Source organism: Erithacus rubecula (genome assembly GCF_903797595.1).
Source record: "Erithacus rubecula genome assembly, contig: SUPER_Z_unloc_5, whole genome shotgun sequence".
In the NCBI taxonomy this organism is placed as follows: Eukaryota; Metazoa; Chordata; class Aves; order Passeriformes; family Muscicapidae; genus Erithacus; species Erithacus rubecula.
The window spans coordinates 2,503,960-2,527,715 of NW_027635819.1; the positions used below are offsets into that span (position 1 = coordinate 2,503,960).

The following is a 23,756-nucleotide window of genomic DNA, read 5'->3' on the forward strand; positions in this document are numbered from 1 at the left end:
TCTGCCATATCAGACTGTCTTCTCCACCCCACTGGCTTTCTTCCAAATTCATTGGGTGAGGGTTTGTTTCTTTAAAAAGCTTTTCCTCTCTGGAAGTAGGGGCTTCCAAATACAAATATGGACCTCCAAAATTTGAGTTCCAGGATGAGGAAGGGAACTGAATCTTCACACTGTGGAGCAACAGTAACAGCACCTACTAAGGTGACTGCCATGTGAGGGAGCAGAAAAGACATAGTTTTCAAGAGCATGTTCTAACAAGATTACTGAAGAGTAAAACATTCACTAGTTTCCATAAATAGGGTCACCACAGCACTCATTTCATTCCTGAGCACCTCTAGGAGCAATGCTCCCTGCTACATATTCATGTATCACTCTCACTCCACCTGACCAGTTTTCTGTCCCCTTGCTCTACTAATTTGTCTGTGATTATATAAATGAGTGTGGGTCCCGTGCAGCATTCAGAGTAGCACAGGAGGAGGCACAGCAATGCTGCCTATCTGCCCATACTCATATCTCCCACATACTCAACACAGCATTTGTGCAAGCTCAAGCAGGAACAGGCACAAATGAAAACTCACAACATACAAATTTAGCAAATCTCACTATTTCAAATCAAGCACAGAGTAGAACAGATCAAACCTCAGTGCAGGAAGAAAACCAAGAAATCTAAGATCAGAAAAAGGAACAGAATATTTTAAACTAAATATAAGATTTACCTAAAAATGTTCCAAAATTATTTTATTTTTAGTCACCAACACATGACCCATATTTCTTTCCGGAATTATTTGTGGAAAGGTGCACTTTTCACATGTCCAATTCAGAGGGAAAAAATATATTAGTTTTTGAATAGACTTGGTCCAAGCAGGAAAAAAAAATGAGACCATCCTAACCACGAAAGACAATATTCATTCTGAATCAGAACAGCTGCATCTGTATACACCTCAGAAAACCAAATTAATGAGAGCTAAACCCATAAAGCATTATTCCCCATTCTAGGGATCATAACAGACTAATTATGCAGTCCAGTATTTACAGGCCAGTAAATTCTGAGACTCACAACAAACTGATAAAATGATCACTCACTGATTCCCCTGCTCCTTACTAAAACATCTGTAAGTTTTTGTGGCCACACTCCAACCAAGATGCAAACTCTTATAAGATGGTGCATAATAACATTCACTGTCATCTCAAGTCACTAGTATGATGTTCAGCCACAAGTTTGGCAGCTGGTTTATTGCTCATTTGGTTCATGCCTGGATGGTAATAAAATTGAATTTTTTGTTCAAAATATATTTCTTGACATTTCTTTACATATTCTGTCTAACAACATCTCCCTGTATCCTCACTTCAACTTGCAATATTTAGGCAGTTTCTTAGCAATCACCTAAAACAAGGCACAAAGGCCTTCCTAGCATAAATGAAACCTCTTTCTCTGAATACCCAGATTTCACCACTTCTTTCTTCATATCCCATAACATGAACCATTTAGTAAAGACACAAATGTGTGTAACACAATTGTTAATATATTTCTAAGTATCTCAACCTTCAGAAGTACTCCAGGGACTGAGAAAGCAAGAATAATCTATCATTTTTTTACCTGGAGCAATTCACCTTATTTAATAAAAAAAAAAATTAAAATTAAAAAAAACACACCAAAACAAAGTAAGCACACAATAACAAAAAAACACAGTAGTCATGGGGGGAGGGGGGAATGCACATTTTTCTGCACAAGTTCTTTTAACCCTTTAATGAAAACTGCTGCAGACTGAAAATAAAATTTCATGAGGTTCAAGGACACCAGCCACATTTTCCGCCTCTCTGCCTGTCTTTCAGAAATAATTGCAACAGTCCTAGACTTCACAAGATATAGTCTAGCAGATAAGTGATAACAGAGTGTCAGTGACAAAGGTCAGAATAAAAGGGCATAGTTTGATAATTGAGAAACTTGGCCAAATATGAATATGGAGTTCAAGAAAAGCAGATTAAAGGAACAGGTTCTCAAGTAATAGAGAGGGAGAGTTTTTTTCATTGTATGAGACAGCAAGAGTTAGAACAAAAAGAATTTACTCAAGCTTACAAACTACTGAGCTACTAGTTTCTTCAGACATGAAGGACAATTCTCTGGGGAGAAGTCCATGCACAGCAGATAGCCATACCATCAGGAGTATCAACTTCTTCCCACACCTGATCCATCTCATCAGAAAGAGAAAAGATACTGGTGTCTGTTAACTACTGCTAAGAGGTCTGAAGTGAGCAGCTACAAAAAGTAAGTTCTGTATCTGTCCCACATCTCTACTGGTGACATTTCTGTAGGTATCTAAAGCTTCCCTGGAAATATATATGGATACCAGGAATCAGAAAGACATGTAATGATCAACTGCTTTTAAACTGTGTAGTGGTTACAAACTACATGGTTTTCATATCCTTGCAACAAAATAGGGCAATCCCAAAGATGATAATATAGCTTAGAAGCACATGGAATAAAAATTGCATTATTTCAAGTCTTATCATTTAAACAGGCACCATCAGGTTAGCCCTTTTGGCCTCCTAACTACAACTAACCATATACTATTTTCCAGCACTAAAACAGCTCAAGATCACAGTTGTGCACTAGAAATCAATAGTAAACTCAGTTTGTGTGGGCCTGATAATGAGAGAAAATCATCTCTTGAGCCTATGGTAACAGCACTACCACCACTGTATGTTTCTGTTCCCCCTAGAAATGCATCTTGTAGGCCTGCTCCTCTTCATCAGTTCAGGGAGTTACTGCTGCAACATTCAAGGCAAATAATACCTCTTAATAAGCAGGAGCAGTGAGAGTCTCAGGGCACTCTCACACAAGCATGTTTTTCTTCACATGGCTATACATAACACCAACTGAAACTGCAACAAAGCTCCTGAGGTGGAATTGGCAGTGTTAGGTTTTTGTATGGACTTGATTTAAATGATTCTGTGATTCTATTTACTTAGGCCTGAGCCTAAACTAGCTAAGCAGCACTAGCTAAGCTGTGTAGGTAGGAGGAGCCTTTAAGTCCCCAGTCCAGTATTTGAGCTGGTTAGCATTGCACTAGCATGCCAAACCTAGAAGCCCTTCAGTGCAGGCACATGCAAGACACACACCTGCAGGCTGGAAAGCACACACTTTCTATTGTAGTATAGGATGGAAAACAGTAGTTTAGAAGAAGGCATGGTAGCCTCTCAGAAACTGCAAAACTTGAATGTTTTGTAGAACAGCAAACATGCATAAAATTTAAGGAAGGGATTGTGTAATCGTTTTTCTTTGCTAAGAATGTTCCTGCAATTATTCTTCTAGGGAAAAATCCAATTGCCCTCTCCCTGTACTTACTCTTTAATATAGTGAAAGAACACAGTTGCCATTCTGACTTTTAATGAAGGTGTTTAATTACATTTTACTGTACAAATAGATTGCTTTCAGAGATAAACAGATAATATTAATGGTATACAAGCTCTCTGTGTCATTTAAGTTTTCTAAACAGTTTTCAGAATGTTTCTTTTTTTGAAAAGAATAAAGACTTCCTAGGCTAAGTGAATTGATATGAACAACACAACAGAGCCAAGGCAAATTCTTCTTGTGACTAGAGAAGGAAAAAGACTTTGTATTTGTTGAAGATTATATCACTTGTTTTATGGAACAGTAATAAAGTTCAGAGACTTTGCCTAGTTAGGCAGCCCTGTGTTTGTAGCCTATGATCACACAGGATCAAGTGCAGAGTAACAAAACAGGCCCAGATAGCAGGAAACCAAACACGTACAGCATAGTGATTCAAGGAGGCATTAATCCAGAACACAAGCAGCTTAAATACAGCTCCTTCAGTACAAGTTTCATGGGCAACACTTAAAGATGATAAAAATCATATATTTTACTCATTTTCTGCCTTTTTTCTTAAAAGTCTTCTCACATGTCTTTGGAAATTTTGCTTCCAAGGAAGTAGCTGTTTCATCTTTACCTTTCTTGGCTATTATCCTAATCCTGTATTTACTGTTTCATACATTTATATGTTCCATTGCAATTTGCTAATACTGATCACAAACAAATTTTATATTAAAAAAAAAAAAAAGACTAGGTATTTAGTTATACAAAGAAACAGGAAACAAAAGAATTTAGAAAGAGAAAAATACATCAGTTTGCTTAGATATTTTTGCATTTACAAATAAAATCTGTGAACAGTCCAAATGGATTTTTACTGTTTCACAAGTTGTTTGTAGATGCTGAGAACAGAATGAGTGTATTAGATTAAACATCTTCGGTCAGTCTCATAGACAAATCTTCATTACTGTGTAAGTTCGAGATGAAGTTTAACAGAATTTCTAAATGCCTTGGTTACTAAATCAGAGCTAAGTTAGAGGATTTACAATATAAAGAAAGATTTCTGATAATTTCATTAACTAACCTAATCATTATAGTAATCTTCAGCAAACAGAAAACCATGTAAGTTTGTAGTTAATGTTTGCCAATTCCTATGGAAAAACTGGTTAGACAAACTGGTTTTGCCCAGTTGGGTTCCTGTGCATTGAGAATTAAAATGTTACCTGTATTTAAATTGAACTGCAATGATTTGACTTCTACAGCAGCTACATGCATACATGCAGACCAATTTGTCACCAGAGGAGTACAATATAATAATTTTGGCATGTTCACATCAGGTGGATGTAGTCACTTCTTAAACATACGCAAATATGTTATTCAAACTTGGATACTTAAAGATAGGTGGATAATTCACTAAGTAGAATTTATGACAGACCATGTCAGTTCTAGGTTCAAACCTGAAAACAAAATGCCATTTATAATGAAATTTCAAAGGCACAGCTCACCTAGATTTGATGATTATTGTGCTCAAGTAAACTTGTGAAGTGCTGCAAGTAAAAAAGAAAGCTCCCTTATGATGTCACAACACTGCGTTACTCATTAACTGATTTTTAAGCCTAGTTTGGGCTGGAGTCACACCAAGACAGCACTTCCTACTGCAGCAAAAGGCTGTGCGTGTCAAGGACCTCTAGAACTGAACTCACCTAACTCTGCAGTTAGCTCCATTAAAATGCTGAGAAAAGGAAGCTCCTTGGAGGACTCTGTTTTTCATTCTGAAAGTCAGAACAGCTTCCGAAAATCGAGTAATGACACCCCAGCCAGTCCTACGGAGAGCGTTGGATCAGTATTTATAAGGTAATTCCAACATGTTTGAGTGTTTTTTATGGAATCATTGATGAGGGAACAGGGCAGCAACATAGAGAGCACTGAGACAAGTGCTCTAATGAAAATATCCAGATAAGGAAGCTTAATATGAAAAGGAAATGCACACAGAGATGGTAATTTCACGTATGTTACTGATTACACTGGGAAAGGGAGCATACTGTAAAGGAAAAACTTGTGGTGGAGGACTGAAAGGTATTGTTTTCTCCTTCCTTATCTACTGACACTGAAATGGGGCTTTGAATGCATATAATACTATATACTAATAGAATTCAAGTTTTAAAGTGAACTCTATGGGATTACCCAAATACCTATACTATTTGATCTCTGTACAAAACAAATGTAAACTTTGTTAGATCAGAGAGTTTAACAAAATATTTTCATTTGTGTTTTGGCCTAAAGGAACTTCATAATGTTTATTTAACTAATTTTCAAGATAAAAGCCACCTTATTTACAAGGAATATTCACAGTAGTAAGAAACTTGGTAAATGAATACTGGTAAAGATATACCTGATACAACATCACAAGAAAAAAAACAAAAAAAACCTACCAAACTTAGGGGAAATCTGTTTTCTCACTTTGGAAGGGTGGACTTGTTGAATTGCAAATTCCCTCTATGATGATATTCATTGCAATGCAGAGTTCTGGATAAATCATCCACATCTTTGACAGCACAGAAAAATGAAAGAAGGCAATGAGAGGGCTACTGGCACTTAATGCTTATTCTTCCTCATCTACTGCAGGAACAAGACAAGTCAAACACCCAAAGAACTTATGTCAACCCTTCATTAATACAATAGTTTAAAAAGCTTTTCAAAGTATCATTAGACATTTACTGGTTCTTAATCCGCTTGAAAATTCTTTGCCAAATGCTGGTCCTTAATTGTTGCATGGTGCCAAACAGTCCCAAAGAGTGACTTGGAACCTCTACATAGTCTTTGTGTGGCTGAATCACATCTCTCTATGGCTGTGCACAAGTTTTTTATGTGGAGTGACAGATCTTATCACTATTTGGGTGACTACTATAGAAGAGTCTGTTGGCCTAATTTTTTCTCTTTTGAAATATTAGAATTTTTAATATTATATCTGCATATCATCCTTTCTTCCAACTCAAATGTAGATAGATAATGTCCTACAGTTTGAACAGATAATAGGGAATCAGAAATTTTAAGTTGCAATTAGAGATTTCAAAGACTCTTATCTAGAACTAATCACTTAGAGCTTGTTCTTAAAAAAAAAATCACATGGATTTTCATATGCCTCTTGATCTCGTTTTCCAATTAGGCGTGGGACAGAAGTACATAGAGACCTATTTGGCAGGTGGCAACACAAGTTGGTGATTTTTAACCACTTCCTAATTTGGAGAATATAAATTTTGTCCTCCTTTCTGTGTCCTGTCCAGAACACTGGGTAGACAGAGATACCTACTCTTTTATTTCTCACTAAATAACCAGAACACAAAGAGCTTCCATATATGCTCTGGGGGCAATGTGACCAGGCCTCACAAAGAACAGAGTCCTTTACCCTAGATTTCTCAATAATCAACCTGCCTGCCAAGTATTGAGTGATAGGGGCAGGCCTCCTAGAAAACCAGTTTACTCAGTTGCTGGTTCAGTAAGTATAATATGATCATAAAACCCTGCTGTGAAACCATACCTCTATCAATAGCAGAGATGGAGCAGCAGGCTACAAATGCTAGACAATCTAATTAGAAGGATGCATGATAGCACACAATGAGCTAGAAGGACTGAGCTCTCACCAAAGTTGCTTTTCATGTGCTTGTCACAGTCATGATACATTTACTGAAAATGAGCTACATGAAAAATCAAGGAAAATGATTTTTGGGAAAAGTAAATGCAGGCTCTGCATTTTTAGGTACTATTTTCACACAGTTCTATTTATTTGGAGCGTATTTTCTACATATGAAGAGGCACCCACAGAGAAAATTTACTGTATTAATGATCATTCTTGCTCATTCTAATTATTCATGCCTGAGGAGAAAAACTGACTATATGCCTAAGTTTTTAACATACATCTCTTTTTACCTCACTGTAATTGGCACCATGTAGATGAGCATGCATTTGGCAGAAACCAGGGAGTTATTAACATTTCATAACAGAGAGCTCACAGTTTATCACCATGGCAGCATGTTATTCCTGACATAGAGCAAAACTGATTTCAGAAGCAAATTAAGACTCCAGACCTAAAGCTGAGGTGTCAGCCATGCATTATCGATCAAAAATTTCTATTGATAAAAGTACTGGCCACACGTTTTTGCAGCATTTTGTCAGCATGAATGTATAGAGCTGTTCTGACATCAGAACAAAACATGTTTCATTAGGCCTGAACAAACTATGGCCAAAAAAAAAAATGATCTCCAGATCCCATTTGGAGCCCATCCCCATAATATGAGTCATTAGCCTATATTCAGTTCCCCTAAAATTTAGAAGGCTTTTGGATAATTCTCAGAGTGACTCTAGAAAAAAAATCAAACATATTAAACACAAGGAAATTAGCTTTTTCAGCAATTTAGACCACCAGTTCTGTGAATGTCACAATGCTATGTATGTTTATGCCAATCCTAGCAACAATCACTTTGCAGGTTATATATTAAATGCTTGTAAAAAAAAAATCTGCATTTGTCAGTAACATTGATAATAGGTTAAAATTACAAAGAAATTTTTTTAAGTTACAGAAAATATACAGCCTGGCATTAATATTTACCTATCTTTTTCTCACAACAAAATAACAGAAAAAATCTATAACAACTAGTAACATAAACTTTATTATGGTTTTGTTACAGATGGGTTTTTGTTTGAACATAAAAAGGAACCCTACATCCAGATTTCTTCTCTAAAGACATTTTGACAGAAAACTTTTTAAAGGAAATTCTGCATTGACATTATACCCCTCAGAATCTTCCAATGTACTACTGTAAGACTGAGGCTTAGGTGAGACTACTTCAAGAAGTCATGTTAAAAATACAGGCACATACCACCTTCTAAAAAGTGTGCTGCTTTTATAACTCAATTATGAGCACCTGAAACACTGGCAACCACCTTACTGCTCAATGGCTTGCATCTGGGATTTGGCATTCACCCTTTGTAGCCTGACTATGAAGACATATTTGCACTTCTTCCATTTTCTTTTTCCCTCAGAGTAATAGAACTCCTGTACAGAGAGACAGAACAGTAATTGTGTAAGCACAGTCAAACATCTTATTATTCACAATCCCATATTATGATGCAAAAACTGTGAGAAAAATGATAGGATGATTAATTCTTTCACATTATCTTCTCTTTAACCTTCTTCTCTTTAACCTTCCTCTTCTAAAGGCAAGAATAAACCTTTCCTAAGCTTCTGGCAACTCTGGGCACTATATTTTCTTATGGAAGATTCAATTTATCCTTAAACAAGACAGCTTTCATTTTCTTACATACTTAATGTACTGTCCTGCTGCAATTCAGAGACTACCAGATGTCTAAAGGTTTTTTTCAACAAAATGATCACCATATTTACACATCTCATGAATGCCTGCATGCACTCAGGCATATGTGGTTTCAAAAAAGACCCACATGTATTCCTTTATGATACACAGATTGAGTAATTACATACATGCATGCACCTTATTCATTAGATACACATCATCTCTTTGATACCCTAAACACACAGCTGTAGCTGGATTGGAATTTTTGTCCAAGTCATCTGTATACAGAGATGTCACACTTGGATGTTGTCCAGGATCTGCTTGGATATTTATAATCAGAGGATGACAAACCAAGCTAATGTGACCCATCAGAGTAAAACAAGCAATACTTACATTTATCTTTTTTAACACAGCTGGATAATATATAAAATAATAATATATTTTACTTTTATTAAAAATGGAAATATCTTTTCAAAATTGTAAATGGAGGAAGTGGATTTTGCTGCTATGAGATTTCATAAAATCATTTTAAATTACAAGATCTAGGCCTCACAGTATTCTAATATGTTAGCATGGCCATTCATGAGGCATCCAGGCCAATACACTGCATGAAAATATTCCATAACTGCTCTTTAGGTTTTTTTTATCAGGAGCTAAGAGGACACACTGGTGTATTTTGATCACCATGGCCCAGTAAGACACAGTGGTGAGGCTCACTGTGCCTTCTGTGACTCTGCACAGGTCACTGAAGGTTATTGGCTCTAAAATGGCAGAAAATGTGCTGAGGAGAACCTGTGCAATGTGGTACATGCCAGCTGAGAGGTGGGCTGACACCATCCTGCTAATACTCCAGAAGTTTTGTGTGGCAGCCTCTCTCCTTTGTACTGCTGGTTGTTACAGCAGAATATAGCACAGTCTCATTCACCCAACTCCTCCAGCATGGAGCCAAAAAGAAACAGCCTGGCATGCCTCATTATTTGGGATAAGTGCTCCAACTAGCTTTCAGAGCAGCTTACTTCATCTGCCCCATGCACTACCCTGTCCAAAGGGGAGTTCAACTAATACAGTAATCCAGGCTACCTTAACAGGAATTGATACTCAGATAAGACTTCCAGTAAACAGCTCAGAAGAAAAATATTACCTCATATGTATATCTGTAAAGTAATCTCAAATTTTAAAAACAAATAAATTACTAAATTCTTAATCCAGGCAAGGAACAAGACTCAACTGGACAAAACTCGTTTTCACTCCTTACAAAATTGCATCACTCACTGTGTTCTGGCCCTAGTTATCTTTCACAGAGTATTTTGGACCTTGGCTCAATCTATTTTGAGCACACTTCAGGCATGATGAGTAACTTGAACACTGTTTTCAAACATTTCTGCTTGAGTCAGGAGTATCACCAACACCAGCTCAGAATGGTTTTGTCTAGCTGGGTCTTACACCCTTCAAAGACAGAGTCAAAGCTTCTCCGGGAAACTCCTTCCAAGCTGGCTCACTCTGATTTGTGGATGACGTGTGTGTTCTAGAATTTAGAATTTTTTTCCCAGTTTCAACATCTTTCCAAATGTCTATTAGTTTGTGTCTCATACTATCAGAGCTCCTATTTCTATAGTATCTAACACAAGACTGCTTTACTATCACACTTCAACTATGAGGACTTAGCAGGTCTTTCAAAACTTAATGGCTTCCAAGACATTTGCATAGCTTTCACAGAATCCTGCCAATGCAGAATATCATAAAGAAAACTGAACACAAGACATATATTTTGTCCTCTTAGGAAAAAGTACTTGCATTCAGTTACAATTGAGGCTGTATTTCTTAATATATTTTTACACCTGCAAAGAAATACAGAAGAATTCTCTACTGAAGAGAAATGTGCACAAAGTACACAAAATGTCTGTAACCTCTTTACTCATTTTCTGTTTTATTTCTTTCCAAAGAACTTTCCTCACATTCAGGCATGCTGATACTTGCCAGATAAACTGAAAAATACTTTATGAGCAGCCAAAATGACTGTACTGGAATAAACTTTGTTGATTAAGACAATCTCTAATGCACTCCATTTTCAGCTAGATTGTCTTTTTCATCATACAACAGCAATATCCTAGCCAGAAATCTCTAGGCATGGGTAGCAGTTCCACTGCTTTTTATACTGATCTTTTCAGTGTGCCTTTTGCATCTCATTAGGCTCCTTCACTCTTTCATTCTTCATGTCCTTCAAGATACAATCCATAACTATTCAGATAAATTGAGGAAACAGACTGGAAAAAAAAAAACCCAAAAAAACAAAAACAGAGGAAAATGCACAAAGGATATGTAGATGGTCAAACTTAGTGAAGTCTTACAATTTGCTGCTGATGTACTAGAGAACATCTCAGCTGACATTTTTGAAAGCTTCATTAGGTCACAATGCTTGACTAAACCTGAACCAGCCTTACTCTGTTGTGAAACACAAACACTTCACTGCAATATATGACCAGTGTATAGGACTGATGAGGTAATCTTTTAAACTCCTCTCTACACAGCCTTCATAAGACTACTCGTGTACAGTCTGGTGGATCACATTTCAGAAAATACCTGAACCTACACGAGGGAGTTCATAGAAAAATTTAAAAAAGCCCAAACCCACAATTTATATATTTTATCTGAGACTAAAGATAAGATGAAAATGAGGAGAAACAAGAGACAGGTTTTCACTGCTCTTCATATTGAAAAAATTAAGAAGCAATGGCTTTAGATTTCAGCAACAGGGATTCAAAACCATGTTGTGGACTGAGAACATACACAGGATGACAGCAAACACTGGAACTGGTGGCCCGAACACACTGATGACTTTTAAGAACAATTTAGACAGGAGTCTTGTCAGGAGTGACACAGGAGTAGCAAGCCTTAACTTGGGACAGAGAGAGAACTCAATAACTCAGTGAGTCTCTCTCCCTATTCTGCTTTTCTGTGATTTCATAAGTATCTTAAATATTTTTATTATGCAATGAAAGTTTTTCCTACTGTTTCATCTCTAATTTTTATCCTTTGCAGTGTTATACACAATGTTGTATAATTACTCAAAAGGCCCTAATTACTGAAAACCCTGAGTCCTCTCTAAAGTTTATTGTACTCTTCAGAGCAGGAACATGTGAATTTTTGTCTATACCACATCACCAGTACTGCAGGAATTAAAAAGTAATCAATAACTTTATAGTACACTACTTTCTCTCCCCAGTCTGCTCTTCAGCAGTCAGAAAAAAACAGAGGCCAGATTTCCTCACGAGTCTCGCTTGGAGACAGCTTGACCTTCAAATATTTGCTTCAGTGTATCTGTGTATATCAGCAATTATCACAGTGTATCTGTGTATATCAGCAATTATCACAGTACAGTAAAAGGTCCTTTGTGCATTTTTTCTTCTTCTTATGTAAGGCTTTATCATAATAAAAGCTTATGCTCTTCAAGTATATTCCACTCACATGGGCATTGCACATTTGTTTGTTTAATATAAGGTACTCCTCCCTGAATATTATTGAGAATCCTGGTATTCAGAGCTTTTATCCCTGAGGAGTGTCCCATCTCACTCTGGAGTTGCTGCACCATGTACAGTTTGACACAGGTTGGCCACAGAGTTTATTTTTCAAATCCTCCAAAAAAATCCCAAGCTATAGTTCTGGTTCATTGCTTATTCCATTATTCCACTGTCATTATCAGATAACACCAAACTGGACTAAGGATGTGTGTATCAGCAATCTGACAGAACCAAGTTTCTGACAAGAGTAAAGATACCATGATATGAAAGAAATTACTAAGCAAGGATTCCTTTTTTAGTGTCAAGTCTTTAGGCACTAATTTATTTGAATGTAAGTTTCTTCTACACTAAATGATTAGACAGATTTAATTAAATCAGAGAGCTGTGCATACATTGAGAATGGAGCCAGATGAAACTACAAGAGACTGAGCTCCAGGACCAAGCAATTCCTTTCTAGTTCTTGCACCAATGAAGTAAAGACAGGAACCTCAGGCAATGAATGAACAAAACAGTTGGTGGTAGTATTTATCTTCTAAACAGATGGTCAAACCTGACAGACTGAAAATCTAAGCACTCAAAAAACAAATTTTATTTTTTCAAATATCTAAAAGTCATGTTCTCACCTACTACAACCAGTACTTCTGCTGAATGGGGTATAGTTAGTTACACAAGTCTGCCTCAATATTAGAACTAAATTAGCAATACATTTTTAGTGCAATTAAAAGCCTCCAAAAACAAGATGAGACGTAAGAAGTCACTCTTCCTACTGATTCCAATCTTCCTGTGCATGCCTTGTTAGTGCACATTTACACTAGAACAATCCCCCTTAAAACCTCACACAGGCTGCTGTACCAAGGGCCTAAACAGACACACGACACCTTCCCCAGCCCTCTCAGTTCCAGCTCTACTCATAGTCCAGCTGAAGAGGCTCCTATTCTGTTTTGGTTGGATCAGTGAGACACTGTTATATTGCCACAGGTTGTATCAGGTGTAAGGGGGTGGGAGAGGCCCTGCAAAGCAATGCCAAGTGCACTCAGGTGCTCTGCAGGGAAGAATAGCAGCAATCAGTGTTTCACAGGCACAGGGCCCAACAGGCTGAATAATCTCTCTTGTAAATTAAATCTTATTTCTTTTCCACATGTGTCTTGATTTTTACACTACTACATGAACATTAGTTAATGGTGTCTCCCACAAATACAGACATTTTAAATGTCTTTTAAATGTCTTCCTTTCTATGCATCTTAGCACACAGTCGTTATATTTTCCTGTACTGGAGCCAATTAAACCAACTCAGTCCAGCAAAAATAATACAACAATCTCATATTTTTTGCAGAATCTGTCTGCCCAAGCAGCTATGGCAGTCTCGAGACACTTCACCATTTACACCTCTTTCTTATCACTAATTTCCTGGAAGTATTGCAATAATACCTAAACCTTATTTCTTGCACCTCTTAAAGACAAAGTATTCAAAGGTGATTAAGTTGCTTCATACACTTTCCAATCTGAAATGTACATAAATATCTATCTCCTACACAGACATTCACTAAAACTGAATATATTCTCCCTTTAACTCATCTGAATAGTTGGCTGTTAGGAAGTTATTCTATTATTAATTTTATTAAAACATTAAAATAGATCTTTGTCTAGACATGTCGCTTCGAACTCTCATCCCAGGATTTCCTCTCCTTTGATATTGTACTTACAATCACATAGCTTTATGAAAACATAATTTCACCAAACTGAAACCTAACAGGAGTATTAATCAGGTAGTAAAAACATTTTTCGTATGTCCATTGATAGTTTGTGCCTGCCATGCGAGACGACCTGTGCCAAATGCTGCCTTAAATGTAACTTCCCTGAGGGCACTCAGCTTGCCCCACAGCTCTGCCAGCTCAGGCCCAAGGAAGGCCAGGGGTAAGCCAGCTTGCTGTTTTTTTACACAGTATTTTGTCAGAGTTAGTAGAAATGAGACAATTCCATCTGGAATTAAATCTGGATGCCAAAAACAAGAAGAATGTCTTTAAATATATCAGTAACAAAAGGAAAACTAAGAAGATGCAGAGATGGCAAAGTTACTGAAAGTCCATTGGTCTTCCACTGGCAAGATCAGCCATCAGGAATCTCTGACCCAGGAGATCAGGATAAAGGAATGGCAGAAGTAAGACTTTCCCTTGGTCAAAGTGGATTGGGTTAGAGAACACCTAGGCAAATTCAATACACACAAGTCCATGGGACCTGATAGAATGCACCCAAAAGTGCTGAGAGAGCTGATGGACATCATAGCTATGCTCCTTGCTATCTTCTTTGAAAGGTCATGGAAATCTGGACTAGTGCCTGAGGACTGAAGAAAGCAAATGTCACCCCAGTCGCAGGAGGATGCAGGGAACTATCATCCAGTCAGCCTCACCTCAGCCCCTGGAAAGCACCTCATTCCCTGTGGATAGAGGCCACCTCTTTCCACAGGAAACACAAGAGGATGATCAGGAGCAGTCAGCATGGATCCACTGAAGGCAAGTCATGCTTGACTAACCTGATTGCCTTCCAAAATAAAACAACTGCCTGGATGGATGAGAGGAGAGCAGCAGATCTTGTTCTACCTCGACTCCAAGGCTTTCAATAGTCTTTAAAAATGTCCAAAGGCAAACTCAGGGGGAGAGGACTGGATGACTGGACAGGGAGGTGGATTGAGAACTGCTAAACAGCAGATCCCAGAGTCATAATCAGTGGCACAGGCTCTAGTAGGAGGCCTGTTTGTGGTGGTTCATCCCAAGGTCCAATACTGGGCCTATTCTTGTTTAACATACCCATCAATGGCTTGGATGAAGGGGCATTTCACTGCCTCCTCAGTCATTTCACTGCCAACACACAGCTGGGAGCAGTGGCTGATACCCCAGAGGAATGTGCAGCCCTCCAGAAGGACCTCAACAGGCTGGAGAGAAGGGCAGAGAGGAACCTTCTGAAATTCAGCCAAGGCAAAGGCAGGGTCCTGCACGTGGGGAGGAACAACCCCAGGCACCAGCACAGGCTGGGGTGACCTGCTGGAAAGCAGCTCTGTGGAGAAGGAGCTGGGGCTCCTGGTGAACAACAAGCTCCCCATGAGCCAGCAGTGTGCCATGGTGGCCAAGAAGGCTGATGATGTCCTGGGCTGTGTTTGGAAGACCAGTGCCAGCAGGCTGGAGGATGTGATCCTTCTCTATTTAGCCCTGGTGAGGTCTCACCTGGAGTGCTGTGCCCAGTACAGGGCTCTTCAGTACAAGACCCCGAGCTCCTGGAGATGTCCAGCAGAGAATTATTAAGTTGATCAAGAGTCTAGAGCAGCTTTCTTCTGAGGGTAAGCTGAGGGAGCTGGGTTTGGTCAGCCTCAAGAAGAGACAACTGAGCAAGGACCTCATCAATGTCAGCGGGCACCTGAAGGAAGAGTGCCAAGAGGACAGAGCCAGTCTTTTTTCAGTGGTGCCCAGCAATAGGAGAGGTAATGGGCAGAAACTGATGCACAAGTTCCACACGAACATGAGGAAGAATATTTTACTGTGCACATGACCACACGCTGAAACAGGCTGCCCAAAGAGGTTGTGGAGTGTCCCTTGCTGGAGATATTCAAGAAGCCTCTGGACACAATCCTGTGCCATATACTCAAGGATAGTCCTGCGTGAGCCAGAATGTTGGACCCACTGGTCTCTTCCAACATTGCCCACTCTGCGGTTTTGTGATTTTTCTGTGCAGACAAAGAAGCGTGGGGTGCTGCTGTTGAGAAAGGAAGCATAACACCTACTCATCTGCTCAAGATGTAAAGCCGCAGATGGAAGTACCAGCTATGCACCTCAAAAGTTGTCATTAGCAGAGCAGCCCAGAGCCCGGTATCAGTGTTTAGTCTGCTGCCTGCTTCCACGAGTCACGAAATGCGCTGCCAGAAACAGGGCCCCGGCCACCGCCACCTTCCCCCAGGACCGCGTCTGTGTCAAACCGCGTATCGCCTGTGCCCCGGTATAAAACATTAAGGATGGCTTTTGTTGGAGCCGGCGGGAGCCGGCGTCTCGCGCGACAGCGTCCCGGCTGAATAATTTAAAGCTCGTAAGGGATCGGCCTCACGGGGAGCGAGGGGCCGCTCCGCTCACAAGCTCCGCGGCGCGGGAGGCGCCGGGCCCGGCCGGGCGGGCCCAACCGGTTTGTGGCGGCTCCGGCTCCGGCAGCCCCGGGCGGCGGCGGCGGGTCCGCCCCGGGGCGGGGCGGCGAGGGCGGAGCGGGCGGCGCGGCCCGGCCCGGCCCGCCGGCGGCGGAGTGCCCTGGGGCGGAGGCGTGAGCGGCGCTGCCCGTGCCCATGGTGCTCATGACCGAGCCGCGGTGCGATGCGGAGGAGCCGCGGGCCGGCGGCCGGCGGGAGAGCAGGGGCGCTGCGCGGCTGTGAGTAGAGCCCGCCCGGGAGAGGGGCCGCGCCGGGGCCGCGGGGAGCTGGGGGAGCTGCGGGCGGGGGCGGGGGGACACCCCGAGCGGTGCGGGGGCCTGGAAGGTCCCGGGGAAGAGTCACCAGGGGGGCTCCGCCTCCAGCCTTAAATCGAGCGCGGACAGCCCCGCTCAGCCGAGACTCGAGCGCGGGCTCGAGTTCAGCCTTGGGCTCCCAAGTTACCGTATGAGGAGCGAGGCGTATAAATACTGCTTCTAGTAATTTCATCCAACAGCCTGAAAATGTTCCTGAGCCGTGATACATAAATAGTGTAGTCGTGCTTTATCGCTCAAGTTAAAGTGCACGGGCTCTGTGGAAAGCTGTGACCCTTTCCTATGGGTGCCAGGAAAACGCAGAACTTTGCTGAAGGTTCACAAAGTGTGATGCAGGCGAGAGACATTAAAATGGGAGTTCGTTCTGATGTCCCAGAAAGTGGAGGATGTCCCTTCTCGGGAAGGATGGTGGTCACTTGCCCGGCCTGGCGTGGTCATGCCCATAATCACACTTGTGCTTTTTAACCTGAGAAGTACCGTAAAAACTGAGCAGGTGAAGAGGTCGAAAATATTCTTCGTGAGGAAGAGGAGGCCCTGCTGGCTGTTAAAGGCTGTTTGCCTGGACTAGCTGGTGGAAGGTAGGGAAGTCAGGGTGCTACAAGGATGGGAGCACTCCCCTGATGCTCTGACCTTCCCAGCCTCTGGTGGTGACTGGGAACGTCGAGAGTTAAAGGTTCACCTCTACCTTGGTCTCTTGCTTCCCGTTCTCAGGTTGTCTAGGTCCTTGGCAATGACCATCACGTGAAAACCTTGCTGGAATCAGGCAGCTGTCTGTTTCCATACCAGGCTCCCAATTCACATGGGTCTTGGCAATCCCAAGGACAGCATTTGAGAAGTTAGACATCTGTAAAACAAGGAACTAAAACGTGTGGGGCTTTCTCCTCAAAATAAATTTAAAAGAGTTAACTTTCTCCTAATATGAGATTATTTCTCTTCCCAAAGAACTTTTCTTCGCAAATATTTAAACATCTTCCAGGAGAAAGGTGAATAGGTTTCCAGCAGCTAGCTCTTTCTTTTGAAACAAATTCTGGGAAAGTCTGCCTTGGTTTTTGGGCTTTTTCCCCCAGCTGTTGTATGCGTGATCTCTAAGCAGGTGTACTCCTAAACTATGTATCACAGTGAAATCTGTTGCCAGAAATAACTTGCTTGTTAGAGAGCACTGGGAATCAAAGTGTCTTCTAAGTGTCCTTTATCCTGTATGGTGTAATCACATCAGTGACTTCACACTACACATGAAACATAAATCCCAGACCTTCTCTAGAGTCTTCTGACTCCAAACCTTGGATCCTGATCCCTGCGCAGAATTATGCCAGTGAACCTAATGAAGTTCTTCAGGTATGCAAGATCTGTGTCTGATTTTTCTCTTTAAAACAGAACTAAGAGTCCAAGATAGGATATGGAGAGCTTGATCTCAGAGGCATTGCACATGCACAAGTATCTGACCATCTGTTTTGTGCCCAGGTGTTTAGCCTTTTAGTCCTTCATCAGTCAACAGTTTTAGAAACAAGGTCAGTCTTAGCCACTGTGATAAACAGAGTCTTACTCACTGTGACTCCTTAGGTTTTTTTAGCAATCAATTTTTTGCTGTTCATCAGGTGTCATGCTGGGAAGAGCTAGGCAGTCTGTTACACTTTAAGATACAGTGCTCAGCAATAGTTGCCAGACCCAGGAGGGTGAAAAGACTGGGAGAGGGAAAAAAAAACTTGAAAGGCTTTGTCTTACACTAGAAAGTTGTTGAAACATTTGCTCTTTGGAAACAAAATTGGAATTTATTTTCCAGCCTCATTTTACTGAGAGACTTGTGTGAGAAACTTTTGTGCTCATTTGATTGGGAGTTAACCTCACAAGCCAGGTATCCTTGGTTTGACTAATGTGAAGTTACAGGGGAGATTGTTCAGCTCAAGAATAGAAGCATGGCTTTAATTCAGCTAGAAATGACATTGCTACAAGCTGTATTGTTGAAGATTTGGTTTTAGAAGATGTTGTATGCAAGTGTATGTGAATTTGGTGGAGTTTCATTCTCCTCCTGTACTTCCAGGGAGCAATATACAACTAAGAGAGCTCCTGATGACCTCTATTTGGAAAAAAATGTTAAGGAGGTTATAGAGGTTTATGGAATCTTTAATGTTTTCCAAAGCTCAGGGGGGAGAGAGATTCGTATGTGTAAAGAGATTTATGTGTATACAGTAACCTGAACTTCCTGGAGGTATGATTAAAATGTTCAGTTTAAAAGTGAACTTCATGGCTTAATATGCTGCTGCTGCTACCATAAAGGCTCCCTGGGGGATAGGTGCATCTGAAGGACTAAAAGTGTAAAAGTATTTTGGGTTGTTTTGTTTTGTTTTTCTGAGTTTTTTTGGATCAAGTGTTTCAAGATTAGAAACTTGGAAGTTTGTATTTAGTCAACAGTGATTCAGAAGAGTTAAGTACTTTCATACTGATTTAGAAAATGGGCTACTCTGGGTTATTTAGTGATATTTACATATTTGCTTAGTTTCCCTTAGGTCTCTGCCAGCTGTAACCCCAGAGATAACACTGTTTGGAAGATGGGCACAGTTATTATGCAGACCCAAAATAGTGATGTGCCAAAAGGTTGTCATTACATGGAGCTCCTTCCAAGCAAATGAAAAATTTGTGGACAGAAAATACCTTCCAAATGGAGTTCCTTAACCATTATATCCTAATGTGGCCTTGAACCAAAAAGGATTTAACTCTTGCATTGTATTTAGAGATTTTTTTTAATTTTTTTTTCACTTTTCAAAGTGGGGTATTTTTATTTGTGGTGGCACTTGACCTCCTGTAGAAGCTGTCAGGCTGGCTTCAGGGATGGTTGATAGAACAGATGTTTGAGCATTAAAAATAAGAGTGTGGCACATTAAGGAGAAATGGCAGAGAAGTAATAACAAGCAGTTCATATGCCTGGTCAGCATCCCTCTGCTTTTACCCATGCTTGCTTCTGACGAAGTCCATGTAGCACTTTCTGGTGCCACTTTGTCCTGGGATGATTCAATCTGTGTGTATAAATGTGATGTGATGGGTTACAGTATGGCAAGTTTCTGCTAGTATTACGTGGCACATTCTGTCCCCTTATGGTTTACAGAGTCAGGTAATACCCAATTTTCCAGGTGTAACTGCAGAACTGAAGAGACTGAGACTTCAGAGTCTGAAATATGTGGAAGGTTTTAATGTTTTTTAGTGAAAATGCATTGCAGTGCTGGGGAAAATATGCTACTGCTAGCAGTGGAAAATCCTTGCAAGCAAATTGGGTACTTCTGGGCAGGGAGAATGTGATTTTTATGGCTTTTTTGTCTGGCATGTTATTCTACAGTAACAGATGTTTCTTAACAGCTGTTTATCAGTTGATAAATTAAAACAAAATTATTTGACTCACTTAATCAAAATTCACTAACTTTTTAAAAGTCTCTTACTTAAGAAAAACGCAAAATGCAGAGCAGAAAGGAGAAGTTATTTATTACTGACTTAAAGTTTTATTTCTACTTTGATCTAGGTTAACTCCTTTCCAGTAATCAAACTTCTACTGTGGGTTTTTTTTTTTTCCCAGAGGGGAAAAGGTGCAAGTGTGTACTTTAAGAGGACGAAGATACTAACATATACTAAGTATCATATTTTTTAATTGTTCCCTAGTTCTTCTTCCTCAGTTTTACGGCAAAAGTTGTAACACATGATCTCTAAAGAAGGAGAAGTTTGCACATGAAACAGGCGTGTCAGGAATGTTCCAGTCTAGGTTTGAACCATCATGACGATGTTTTTTGATCACTTCTGTTTTTTCCTTTTTTTCTCCCTGCCATTCCTACTTTGTTCACTTTATGTACATGCTTAAGTTATAAAAACAGCTTTTAAAAAATATTCTTTCCATGTGTAAACGCATGGTATGGATTGAAGAGTTTTTTTATTTCCATCCAGGTCCCTCACGTGGCTAAATGGAATCTGTGAGAAATGCTTGTTAGGCAACATAATAACTACAGCTTTAGGCAGCAGGATTTATTGCTGGTATTTGAGAGGTGATGCATAAACATCCCATCACAATATTGTCTTCTTACTTCCGTCTCCATAAATGTTGCAGTCATATGGTTAGAAATTATGTGCTTATCTAATGAGGCCACTGCTGAGATGAATGATTTTTATACTCTGTACATACTGTTGCCACATCCACATATATCCTTTCCAGTGAATCTTGTCAGACCCGTGCTACTTTAACTAAACTTCGACCTGGCACTGACTGTCTTTGCCTCTGTCCTTGAAAAATAGCACACCAAGTTTAGGGACATTAATAAGCTCCAGAAAGAGTGGCAGGAAATAATATGTAGGCTGCAGATAGGCAGCAGACACTTTCAGCAGAACGGGGAGCATAGAGGCAGAGCTGAAGCCTTCACCCTCTTTGGAGAGAAGAGGGAAACCTAGTTATCTGACTATGAAACAGCAGTTCTGCACCTCCCCCATAAATCCAGCCATACCCTGGCTTGTTGTACACATGCCTCAGTTTAGCCCTCTGGCTATAGTTTCAGTCTGCTTGTGAAAGACAGACCACCTAGGAAGGCTCTTGATGTGCTTTTGTAGCTACCATCCATGCTATACTAATTCAAGAAGAACTGTTTAGATTTGTTCAGCTTTTTTCTCGACAAGAAGGAAGTTTGTATTACAAAAAGTCCAGTAAATAACAGAATTATATATATTTCTATATAGTTTTGAGAAATTTTAAAATATGTGTAAATATGCTCTTGCCAGCACGGGAGAGAGTGTGTTTTGCTGTGGAGGACAGCTTGTGGCCAGTGGAAAGGCTCAGACTGAAGAAGTGGGCTTTGAGAGCATTCAGACTCAGTCTCATGGTTACATAGAAAAAATAGAAAAGAAATGGTGAAAATAGAAAATCCACTTGCCCTTAGCAGGTATCTGGCTACCATGTGGCATATCTGACTCTAATAAAGTTACCTTTTTCCAAGACTCTGGAAGGAAAATGGTTCCTTATATTCAGTGTCACAGTCAAAGGCACTGTTGTGGCTGGTGATGGTTAGACCTGTTGTTGGGAGCTAGTATTTCCTAGTGTGAAATAGTAGCTTTTGTATTCAATTATCCGCATTGTTCTGATCTTTTCCATGAACACATGAGCGGGTCTGTAAGAGTAGTCATAGGTTGAAAAGATAATAATGGGAAGTTCAACATTGTCAGATCCTTGGCGAGTGGTTCACTTCTGTCCTTGGTGAAAAGCATGATGAAACGTCAAGAACGTGCTTGAGCATTCCTTGAAACTTAGAGTTTTGTCTCCTTGATTAGTGTTGCATTTTAAACAAAGAAGGCATGATAAAGCACAGTGGATAGATGCAATGAGAAGCTTGTTTTCATCTCGTTGTTTTTCACTGGGATTTGTTGTGCACTATTCTTGCTAGGGAGGCTCATATAAATATAAACAAGATATGTAGGAGCAGAATCTAACACACTATAAGCAGGGAAATCTTATCAATGATTTTAGTATCAATGCCAATTTTCAAAGACATTGCTTTATGAGAAAATCCAGCCTTCCTTCTCTTTGTATATAACCTGTCTGAAGCACCAAATTCTTTTTTTTCTCATGTACATTGATTAAAACACTTTTTATGCAGCATAGTGAGTCGCTATTTCTAAATGTATCATAGAACAGAAACTGCTGGACAAGGGTTTTGTGTCAGCTTCACTTTTTAGCAGCAGAGAATGGAATAAAAGTGTTGATAAGATTGTTCCCAGACCTCTGCTTTCATCTCTAATTGTGTTCTGAATAATGCATTCTGAATAAAGAAATATATGAAATATAATTGCAGGTGCCTGGTTTTTTGTTTTTTGGTTTTGGTTTGGGTTTTTTGTCGGTTTTTTTGTTGTTGTTGTTTTTTTGTGGGGGGGGTGGTTTACAGTTTTTGGGGTTTTTGTTTTGTTTTCTTAAGTATATGAGTCTGATGTAACTACTTAATTTTTTTCAAAAGCACAATTAGTGCTGAAAAACTGGCATCCAAGTCTTACAGTATGTTGAGGCATGTTTCTCTGGAGTTCTTTTTCCAGAAACCAGTGGTGCAGCTTCAGGAAATGAGGATAAACCTTTGTGCTTATTCTGTGGCGATCAAGCCTCGTTTGTAAGAATGGTTTTATTTTTTCAGATAGATATGTGTTGTTTCTGCCTGAGTTAAGGAGTAGCTCTGATTGATGCTTATATGGTGGTATTCAACAGGCAATTTGTATATAGATGCAGCATTTATCTTTTTAATTGAATTTGGTATTGAACAATTGGTAGACCCGTAACTTATAAAATATATTTTCTCTCTTTTTTGCACCCTGAGCAAGTAATAAATCAGGAATTTTTTCTTTTTCCTTTCTCTGTCACCTCTGAAAACTAAAGATAAAAACCTAAGTTAAGACTGTATGCTTCCTTTTCAGTATGAATTGTGATTCTATTTTTGTCTTGCCTTGGGTTAGACGATTAGGTAGATTAGAACTAGGAGATATGACAACATTTTCTCCTAAAGGATGCAAGCAGGTTGAAGATTGAGAAAAACACATGTTCCCATCCAAAGTAGAGGTGAATGAGTATATTTTACTTAATTTTCTTTTTTTTTTTTCTCCCCAGAACTGTCTGTCAAAGATTTCTGTTGTGTGCTAGAATTGACTATGCCTATGTTCAAGTAAATAGTTGTTGGTCATCCTACTGAAACTCCCATGGAAACTGTGTGATGGGAATCTTGTGGAGTTGAGTGAAGATACACGAGAGGGCTTTTGCTTTTTGAAGTGGATATATGAAACGGAAACTCTTGAGAAAACAAGAGAGCTAAATGGCTTGTGTTCCTGTTCTAGTGTTAACTTAGTAAAATATCTTGTTATAGTGTCTCTTGTTTCAGAGCACAGGGAATTCTTCTGTGTTTTTTTTTTTTCTATGGAACTTGATAGCAGTCTAGTTTTGATTAGACAGGGAATACAGACAGTTAATAATAGATGGTATTTAGAGCAGAGAATTTACATACTTGCTAGTGACGTCTGCAGTGTCACAGTGATCTTGCTGATGTCCAAGTGGTAAGGCAGTGTGAAACTTGATCTAGTTATTATGTGAAATGTCTATTCAGTTGAGGA

General features: G+C 39.7%; 1 protein-coding gene across 5 annotated transcripts in view; it reads left to right on the plus strand.

The window, feature by feature from the left end:
• Positions 1 to 4,962: 4,962 nt before the first annotated feature.
• GRAMD2B (GRAM domain containing 2B) overlaps positions 4,963 to 23,756 on the plus strand; it is a 41,608-nt gene continuing 22,814 nt past the window's right edge. For 3 of the 5 annotated variants that reach the window (XM_079331594.1, XM_079331596.1, XM_079331597.1), the window contains exon 1: positions 4,963 to 5,182. In XM_079331594.1, the coding sequence (XP_079187720.1) occupies positions 5,058 to 5,182 (125 nt within the window). In that variant the 5' untranslated portion in view covers positions 4,963 to 5,057. Of the gene's footprint in view, positions 5,183 to 16,394; positions 16,557 to 23,756 lie in introns of those variants that run through there. The other 2 variants (XM_079331595.1, XM_079331598.1) reach the window with 2 other exon arrangements.